At 69.4% G+C, this 9,997-nt stretch overlaps 2 protein-coding genes across 2 annotated transcripts; both read right to left on the bottom strand.

Moving 5' to 3' along the window:
- Position 1: 1 nt before the first annotated feature.
- On the bottom strand, positions 2-7,846 carry APBB1 (amyloid beta precursor protein binding family B member 1). Its single transcript, XM_068170152.1, is given in 10 exon segments — positions 2-940; positions 942-1,010; positions 1,665-1,841; positions 2,566-2,681; positions 3,792-3,875; positions 4,818-4,890; positions 5,031-5,064; positions 6,361-6,425; positions 6,522-6,566; positions 7,697-7,846. Coding segments are annotated over 10 exon segments (894 nt in total). The 5' UTR covers positions 7,826-7,846; the 3' UTR covers positions 2-838.
- Positions 7,762-9,234, bottom strand: LOC137458864 (basic salivary proline-rich protein 1-like). Its single transcript, XM_068170151.1, has 3 exons — positions 9,170-9,234; positions 8,183-8,655; positions 7,762-7,848 (listed from the first exon to the last, which is right to left on the bottom strand). The coding sequence occupies exon 2, from the start codon at positions 8,557-8,559 to the stop codon at positions 8,197-8,199; it is 363 nt and encodes a 120-aa protein (XP_068026252.1). The 5' UTR covers positions 8,560-8,655; positions 9,170-9,234; the 3' UTR covers positions 7,762-7,848; positions 8,183-8,196.
- Between the last annotated feature and the right edge of the window lie 763 nt (positions 9,235-9,997).

Raw genomic sequence — 9,997 nt, 5'->3', positions numbered from 1 at the left:
CTGCTGCTGGGCACGGTGCCTTTATTCCCAGCTCCATGCCCAGTGCCCTCCTGGGGGGGCACAGGAAAGCTCCACATGCACTGGCACAGCCCCCCACCCCCCAGCCCCCCGGGGGGGCAGGACCCCCGCCTCGGACCTCCCCCAACATGGCACAGACGTGGAGGGGCACAGGGTGGGCACCCCTTTGATGCCCACCCTGTGCTGCCCCCCTCCAAATGGGACCCCCCTGGACAGGGTCCTTTGCCCCCCCTCCCCCCCGTGTGGTGCCAGTGACACCAGGAGGTGTTGGGGTGCCCAGGGAGGGTGCCCAGGGGTGGCTGGGGAGGGGCTTGGTGGTTGTGACTCCCCCCAAGGGGTCTGTACCCAGAGGGGTGCCCAAGCAGTACCCAGAGGTGGCTAGGGGAGGGGATGACTCTGTGCCCATGGGGGTACCCAGGGTGTGCCCAGGGGTGCCTGGAGGGAGGGTCTCTGTGCCCAGGGGGGTGCCCAGGAGAGGTCTCTCTGGGCTCTCCTTTCAGGGTCCCTGTGCCCAGGGGATGCCCAGGGGTGACTGGGGGGAGGGTCCCCGTGCCCGGGGTGGGGTGTCTCTGGTCTCTCCCCCCTCAGGGGCTCTGTGCCCAGGGGAGTACCCAGGGGATACCCAAGGTTGGCTGGGGGGGGGGCGTCTGTGCCCAGGGAGTACTCAGGGGGTGCCCGGGGGGAGTCTCTGTGCCCAGGGGGTGCCCAGGAGGGGGTCTCTGTGCCGAGGGGGGTACCCAGGGGATACCCAAGGTCAGCAGGGGGATGTCTCTGTGCCCGGAGGGGTGCCCGGGGGGGGGGGTCTCTGGTCTCTCCCCCCTCAGGGGCTGTGTGCCCCGGCGCGTTTGAGGGTGCCCAGCAGGGTCCTCACCCCCCTGCTCACCGAGGTGCCAACCCTGCGGGCGACGGAGGGCGCGGGGGGGGGCTGGCAGGCAGGAGCTGGAGCTGGGGCTGGGGGGGGGCCGAGCGTCCAGGCACTTCTGGTACCGCAGCTGGGGGGCACCGGGGCGGCCGTCAGGGGGAGGGCACCGGGGAGGGCACCGAGGGGGCGTGGGAGGGGGGCAGGGGGTGCTTGGGGGGCTGGGGGGGGTCCTGCTGGGGGAGCTCACTGGGCCGAGGGGATCTCAGCTCTGGGGGGGTTCCATAGGTCTAGGGGTGCCCAGGGGGTGCCCATGGGGGGGTCAGGGCATGGGGGGCTCATTGGGGCAGGAAGTGCCCAGGGAGTGCCCATGGGATGGCTGGGGGTCTGGAGGTGCCGGGGGCGGGGGGGTGTGATCAGTGAGTCTGGCAGTGCCCAGGGGGAGATCAGTGGGTCAGAGTGTGCCCAGGGAGTGCCCATGGGGTTGGTTATTGGGTCAGGGAGTGCCCAGGGGATGTCACTGGGTCTGGGGTGCCCAGGGTGTGCCCATAGGGTATCCGTGGATCAAGGGGTGCCCAGGGGCTGTCACCAGGTCTGGGGGTGCCCAGGGGATGCCCATGGGGGCTCAGTGGATCAAGGGGGTGCGCAGGGAGGGTCACAGGGCCCACAGGTGCCCGGGGGGGGGTGCCCCAGGGGTACCCATGGGGACTCAGTGGATCAAGGGGTGCTCATGGGGGATCAATAGATCAAGGGGCGCCCAGGGAGGGGCAGGGGGGTTGGCACTCACCGCGCACGCCCCCTGCAGGGCCTCGCTGAGGCGGGCAGCGTTGGGGTGGCACCAGAGCAGGTGGCAGCGGAAGGCTCGGGGGGCAGCGGCCACGATGAAGGCGAAGGAGCGAACGTCCCTGCCCACGCCCAGGAAGGAGAGGAACCGCACCCGGGCCTCGCCCAGCACCCACCCCGTCTGCGGGCACAGCGGGCACACAGCCTGCTACCCAGCCTGGCACCACTGGCACCCAGCCCTGCCCACGCCCAGGAAGGAGAGGAACCGCACCCGGGCCTCGCCCAGCACCCACCCCGTCTGCGGGCACAGCGGGCACTCAGCCTGCCACCCAGCCTGGCACCACTGGCACCCAGCCTGACACCACCAGAACCCAGCCCTGCCCACACCCAGGAAGGAGAGGAACTGCACCCGGGCCTCGCCCAGCACCCACCCCGTCTGCGGGCACAGCGGGCACACAGCCTGCCACCCAGCCTGGCACCACCGGCACCCAGCCCTGCCCATGGGCACCCAGCCCCAGGAAGGAGAGGAACCGCACCCGGGCCTCACCCAACACCCACCTTATCTGCAGGCACAGCGGGCACCATAGTTGATCCACGGTGCCAGCCTCACCCTAACTTCCCACACCATGGCGCCAACCTGCCCCTTAGCCTGAGCCTGGTGCCACTCTGACATTCTCACTGCATTACCACCCTCACCCTGATGCCTGCTTGCCACGGTGCCACCCTGACTTTGGTGCCACCCTCATCACATGGTGGCCATGGTGCTACCCTTGCCCATGACTCTTCACACTGCCCTGGTCCACCCCAGTGCCCTCCCAGTGCCCTGTAATGGCATCTTCAGCAATGCCCACAGTGCCTGCAGTGCCCTCCAGTGCCCTCTAGCGCCCCCCATGCCCGGTGCCCACCTGCTGGTGTGTGATGGTGACCGTGGCCGGGGCCACGCTGACCACCGCCGGGGTCCAGAGCTCAGGGGAGCCTGCGGCCAGCGCCAGCTCCAGCGCCGCGTTCAGCACCTCCATACCTGGACAGCGACGGACGGACAGGGACAGACCGACAGCGACAGACGGACAGGGACAGACCGACAGCGATAGACGGACACGGACAGACGGACAAGGATGGGGACAGCGACAGACGGACAACAACAGATCGACAGTGACAGACGGACAACGATGGAGACAGTGATAGACAGACAGGGACAGACCGACAGCGACAGACGGACAGGGGTGGGGACAGGGACAGACGGACAGGGACACACAGGGACAGACGGACAGGGACACACAGGGACAGACGGACAAGGATGGGGACAGCAACAGACGGACAGGAACAGACCGACAGCGACAGACGGAGAGGGATGGGGACAGCGACAGATGGACAGGAACAGAGGGGTCAGGGAAGGGGATGGGCACAGACGGACACACGGACACGGGGACAGAAGGACAAGGACAGAGAAACAGGGATGGGGACAGAAGGACAGGCAGACAGAGGGACAGGGACACAGGGACACAGGCACAGATGGACAAGGACAGAGATAGACAGGGATGGGGACAAAGAGACAGGGACAGACAGACAGGGATGGGGACAGAGGAACAGGGATGGGGATAGAGAGAGGGACACAGGGACAGAAGGTCAAGGACAAAGGAACAAGGTGAGGACAGGAAAGGCAGGGAGGGCACAGGGAGGGCACAAGAGGGCAGGAGTGGCACAGGAGGTGAGAAAGAGTTGAGAAGGGGCAAGCAGGGGGCAGGGAGCCCCCAGTGCTGCCCCCCCCCCAGCAGCAGCCCCCCAGGGTCACATCCTCAGTGCCCCTCCAGTTCCCCCCTAATACCCACCCACAGGCTTGCTGACTGGCACACAGCCACAGCAGTGCCCCCCAGTGCCCCCCAGTACCCACCCACAGGCTTGCTGACTGGCACACAGCCACAGCAGTGCCCCCCAGTGCCCACCCACAGGTTTGCTGACTGGCACACAGCCACAGCAGTGCCCCCCAGTGCCCCCCAGTACCCACCCACAGGTTTGCTGACTGGCACACAGCCACAGCAGTGCCCCCCAGTGCCCCCCAGTACCCACCCACAGGCTTGCTGACTGGCACACAGCCACAGCAGTGCCCTCCCAGTGCCCTCCCAGTACCCACCCACAGGCTTGCTGACTGGCACACAGCCATGGTACCGAGCAGGGAAGTGCTGCACAGGCTCAGCCTTGGGCACTGGGAACTCGGCTGGGGGGGGGGGCTGCAGTGAGACCCCCACCCCAGCACCCCCCATGGACCCCCCAAACCCCTCCCCGGACCCCCCCCGGCACCCCCCATGGACTCCCCAAATTCCCCCCCATGGACCCCCCAAACACCCCCCCCATCGACCCCCCCCTGGCACCCCCCATGGACCCCCCCCAGCACTCCCCCATCGACCCCCCAAACACCCCCCCCATGAACCCCCCCCGGCACTCCCCCATGGACCTCCCCAAATACCCCCCCATGGACTCCCCTGGCACCCCCCATCGACCCCCCCCAAACCCCCACCCCGGACCCCCCCCGTCACTCCCCCATGGACCCCCCCCAAACTCCCCCCCATGGACCCCCCCCGGCACTCCCCCATGGACCCCCCCAAACTCCCCCCCATGGACCCCCCTGGCACCTCCACATGGACCCCCCAAACTCCCCCCCATCGATCCCCCCCAGCACCTTCCATCGACCTTCCCTGGCACTCCCCCATCGACCCCCCCCCCAGCACCCTCCATCGACCCCCCAAACACCCCCCCCCCCATGGCCCCCCCCCCGGGCCCCCCCACTATGGACTTCCCCAAACACGCCCCCCATGGACCCCCCCCCCCCGCATCTCCCATGGACCCCTCCCAAACACCCCCCCCATGGACCCCCATGGCATCCCCCCATGGACCCCCCAAACACCCCCAGGGAATCCCCTGGCACTATTCCCCCCATGACCCCCCCCCTAATACCCCCACACTGACTCCCCTATGGCACACCCCCCCCCCAGGCACCCCCCCATGACCCTTTCCCTGGCACCCCCACACTGACCCCCCCCCAAACACCCCCCCCAAAACACCCCCTCCAGCACCTCCCTCATCCCCCCCCCCCCCGAACCCCCACACTAACCCCCCCCATGACCCCCCCCAGCCCCCCCAGCGCCCCCCAGTGCCGTACCATGGAAGGGGACCTCCACCATTGGGGGGGGGGCGCTGGGCCCCTGCTGCTCCTTCTGCGGCTCCAGCAGCAGCTGAGGGGAAGTGGAGAGCTGGGGGGGGGCAGGGTGGAGGAGGGGGTGGGGGGGGGGTGGTGATGGGGAGGGGAATTTGGTGGGGGGGGGCTGGGAATGGGGGAGCACAGTTGGGGGTCCCTGGGGGATCCTGACCCTACCTGGGAGCTGAGATCCTCCTCGGGGGGGGCCTCACTGCGGGGGAAGGGGTGGTCAGAGGCTGCTCCAGACACCCCCCCACAAAGACCCCCCCCAGAAATCCCTCCCTAGAGATTCCCCCCCCCCCAGAGACCCCCTTCCAAAACCCTCTCCCTAGAGATCCCCCCCACAGCCTCCAGAGACCCCCCCAAAAGAGACCTCCCCAAGACAACCCCCAGAGACACACCCCCCCAGAGACCCTTCCCCCTGAGATGCCCCCAGAGACCCCCCCACAGAGACCCATCCCAGAGACACCCCCTGAGACCCTCCCCCCCGAGACACCCCCAGAGACCTGCTCCAGAGACCCCCCCAGAGAGTCCCCTCCCAGAGACCCCCACAGAGACCCCCCCACAGAGACACCCCCACAGAGACCCTCCCCCTGAGACCCCCCCACAGAGTCCCCTCCCAGAGACCCCCACAGAGACCCCCCCACAGAGACCCCTCCCAGAGACACCCCCAGAGACCCTCCCCCTGAGACGCCCCCCAGAGTCCCCTCCCAGAGACCCCCACAGAGACCCCCCCACAGAGACCCCTCCCAGAGACACCCCCAGACCCTCCCCCTGAGACACCCCCAGAGACCTGCTCCAGAGACCCCTCACAGAGATTCCCCCCCACAGAGACCCCTCCCAGAGACACCCCCCAGACCCTCCCCCTGAGACACCCCCAGAGACCTGCTCCAGAGACCCCTCACAGAGATTCCCCCCCACAGAGACCCCTCCCAGAGACACCCCCAGAGACCCTCCCCCTGAGACCCCCCCCACAGAGACCCCTCCCAGAGACACCCCCAGAGACCCTCCCCCCCGAGACACCCCCAGAGACCTGCTCCAGAGACCCCTCCCAGAGACACCCCCCACAGAGACCCTCCCCCTGAGACCCCCCCCCAGAGACCCCTCCCAGAGACACCCCCCAGACCCTCCCCCCGAGACACCCCCAGAGACCTGCTCCAGAGACCCCTCCCACAGAGACCCCTCCCAGAGACACCCCCAGAGACCCTCCCCCGAGACCCCCCCCCAGAGTCCCCTCCCAGAGACACCCCCCAGACCCTCCCCCCGAGACACCCCCAGAGACCTGCTCCAGAGATCCCCCCACAGAGTCCCCTCCCAGAGACACCCCCAGACCCTCCCCTCGAGATCCCCCCAGAGACCTGCCTCAGAGACCCCCTACAGCCCCCCCCAGCCCTTCTTGAGACCCCCCCCAAAGTAAACCCCCAGAGACCCCCCAGAGACCCCCAGCCCCCCCCATGGACCCCAAGGCCCCCCCAAGATGCCAAACACCCCCCCAGCCCCCCCTCACCCCTGCGCCTGCAGCTCCTTCTCCTGCTCCTCTTCCTCCTCCTCTTCCTCCTCCTCAGGAGGGTCCTGGGTTGGGGAGGAGCAGTTGTGGGACCCCCAGCCCCAGCCCCCTGCCAGTCCCCCCCAGTCCCAATCCCTCCCCAGCCCCCAGCCCCTCCTCACCTGCCAGGGGCTGCCCTCAGCTGGGGGGAGCCTGGTCCAGGGCAGCTGCGGGAGAGGGAGGCCAGGGGGGGCTGAGCCACAGCTGGGGGCAGCTGGGGGGCAGCTATGGGGCAGCTATGGGGCAGCTATAGGGCCAGTGTGGGGCAGGTATGGGGCAGTTAGAGGGTGCAGCTATGGGGCAGGTGTGGGGCAGTTGTGGGGAAGGCATGGGGCAGGGATGGGGTAGCTATGGGGCAAGTGTGGGGCAGGTATGGTGCAAGAATGGGGCAGCTGCAGGGCAGCAGTGGGGCAGCTGGGGGCACGTGTGGGGCAGTTAGGGGGTAAGTATGGGGCACTTATGGGGCAGGTGTGGGGCAGGCCTGGGGCAGTTATGGGGCAGGTGTAGGGCAGCTGGAGGGTATCTGGGGGCAGGGGTGGGGCAGCAGCAGGGCAGCTGGGGGGCAGCTGGGGGGCACATGTGGGGCAGTTATGGGGTAGGTATGGGGCAGGTGTGGAGCAGCTGAGGGGCAGCTATGGGGCATGTGTGGGGCAGGTGTAGGCAGGTGTGGGGCAGCCATGGGCAGATGTAGGGCAGTTATTGGGCAGCTATGGGGCAGGTGTAGGGCAGGCGTGGGGCAGGTGTAGGGCAGGCGTAGGGCAGCAGTGGGCAGGTGTAGGGCAGTTATGGGGCAGCTATGGGGCAGGTGTGGGGCAGCAGTGGGGCAGCCATGGGCAGATGTAGGGCAGTTATTGGGCAGCTATGGGGCAGGTGTAGGGCAGGCATGGGGCAGGTGTGGGGCAGCAGTGGGGCAGCCATGGGCAAATGTAGGGCAGTTATTGGGCAGCTATGGGGCAGGTGTAGGGCAGGTGTGGGGCAGCCGTGGGCAGGTGTAGGGCAGACATGGGGCAGCAGTGGGCAGGTGTAGGGCAGTTATGGGGCACCGATGGGGCAGGTGTAGGGCAGGTGTAGGGCAGCTATGGGGCAGGTGTAGGGCAGGCGTGGGGCAGCTGTGGGCAGGTGTAGGGCAGTTATGGGGCAGGCGTAGGGCAGGCATGGGGCAGCTGTGGGCAGGTGTAGGGCAGTTATGGGGCAGGTGTGGGGCAGGTGTAGGGCAGGCGTGGGGCAGCTGTGGGCAGGTGTAGGGCAGTTATGGGGCAGGTGTGGGGCAGCAGTGGGGCAGCCGTGGGACACTCACCGTGGGGCCGGGGCCTGGCACCGGGGGTGGCTCCCACTGGGTGGTGCCCGTTGGGACGTGCCAGTAGTAGGGCCCCGGGGGGTCGCTCACCCGCAGCCAGCCAGGGGGCAGCGCCGAGTCCTGCCCCATGCCCACGCCTGCCCACGGTGCCACTGGGGGGCAGAGGGCACAGCAGTGGGGCAGAGGGCACAGCAGTGGGGCAGGAGTGGGGCAGATGTGGGGCTGGGTGGCACTGGGGTGACAACGGGGCAGCACAGAGATGACGCAGGGTGGCGCTAGGATAACATCGGGGGGCACCGGGGTGGCACTGGGATGCAGATGGGGTGACACTGGTGGCACTAGGATGACACAGGGTGGCACAGGGGTGGCACTAACGTGGCACTGGGATGGCACAGGGTGACACAGGCGTGACACGGATGAAAATGGGGGGGCACTGGGATGGCACAGGCTGGCACTGGGGTGGCACAGGGTGGCACAGGGGCCCACCTGCCTCCTCGGTGTCATCGCCGGGGGGGGGTCCCGGTGGTGTCGCTCCCAGGGGGGGTCCCGGTGTCACCCCCGGGGGGGGTCCCTGCGCTATCCCCAAGAGGGGTCTCAGGGTCCCCATCCCCGGGGGGGCTCCCGGTGTCCTCATCGCCGGGGGGGGTCCGGGTGTCGTCCCCCTCCCCGGGGGGGCTCTCGGTGCCCCCCAGTTCATTCCGGTTCTGGTCGCGGTTCCCCTGCAGCCATTTGGCGTTGGAGGGCACCGGGACCCCCGCCAGCCCCGGGCCGGTACCGGGGAGGCCTCCGGGGGGGTCCGCGTCGACCCCCCCCGGGCGGTTGTCGTTGACGAGGTCACTGCGGTGGTTCCGGGCCCGAGACATGGCCCCGGGGGGGGACACAGAGGCACCGGGACCCCCCCGGGACCCCACTGCCGCCGGTTCCTGCTACGGGCCCCGGGGCAGCGGCAGCGCCATCGGCTGGGGAGGGGCGGCCGTGAGAGGGGCGCCGGTAACCCCCCAGGCACCGACACCCCCCCAAACACCGAGCCCCCCCCCGGGACACCTCCCCCATAGCACCGGGGTGTCTCCCCCGGGTCTGCCCCCCCCCCCTCCCCGGGACGCTCCGGGAACCCCCAGTCCCGGTGCCCCCCCCTCCCCGGTGCCCCCCCGACAGCCCCCGGACACCGACCCGCTCCCCACCAAGGACCCCCCTTCATAATGTCCCCCCCCGCCGGGTCCTGTCGACCCCCCCCTCCCCGGGACCCCCGAGCTGCCCCAGCCCTGGGGCCCCCCCCCGCGCCCCGGGTCCCGGTGTCCTCCCCCGGTGCCACCCCCCGCAGTCCGTTCCCCAACCCCCCGCCACGGTCCCGGGACCCCCCCTGACCTCCCCCCCAGCTCTTGTGTCCCCCCCCACCATGGGACCCCTGGTCCTGTCACCTCCCCCCAGACCACCTCGGGACCCCCAGGCCCCGTTGCGGCCCGGCCCCGGTACCTGCGGCGGCGGCTCCGGTAACGGGGAGGGGGGGGGAGGGCAAGGGGGGAGGAAGGGGGGGAGGGGCTGCGGCGCCGCTTCCGCTTCCAGGGGCGGGGACAGAGCCCCCCCCACCAGGACCCCCCCTTCGGGAACCGGGGATAGGAAACGGGGATGGAACTGGCACCGGGAATGAGACCGGGAATGGAAACGGGAAATGGGACCGGGACCGGGAGTGGGGATGGGCAACGGAGCTGGCACCGGGACCGGCACCGAGAACAGGAACGGGAATGGGGCTGGCACCGGGACTGGGGGTGGGGATGAGCAATGGAGCTGGCACCGGGACCGGCACCGAGAACAGGAACGGGAACGGGGCTAGCACCGGGACCGGGGGTGGGGATGAGCAATAGAGCTGGCACAGGGACCGGCACCGAGAACAGGAACGGGAATGGGGCTGGCACCGGGACTGGGGGTGAGGATGAGCAATGGAGCTGGCACAGGGACCGGCACCGAGGACTCGAACCAGCATGGGGAACGGGGATGGGACCGAGATCGGCACCGGGAACGGGAATGGGAACGGCGTTGACCCCGGGAGAGGGGCCGGGAACGGGAGCAGGGCCGGGAACGGGAGTGAGACTGATACTGGCACCGGGACTGGCACCGGGATCAGGAACGCGGCCGGGAACGGCGCTGGCACGGCGCGAGGGGGGCGGCACAGGCTGGCATCGGGAGCGGCACTGGGAATGGCAGCGGGAGCAGGGCTGAGATCAGCACCGGGACTGGGGATGGGCACCGGAATGAGACTGGCACCAGCGCTGGCACTGAAGGATGCAGTGCGATGGGGCAGGA

Source organism: Melanerpes formicivorus, unplaced genomic scaffold (genome assembly GCF_026170545.1).
Source record: "Melanerpes formicivorus ecotype bairdi unplaced genomic scaffold, bMelFor1.0.p_v2 SCAF_290, whole genome shotgun sequence".
NCBI lineage: Eukaryota > Metazoa > Chordata > Aves > Piciformes > Picidae > Melanerpes > Melanerpes formicivorus.
This window is presented reverse-complemented; position numbering and strand designations above follow the sequence as displayed.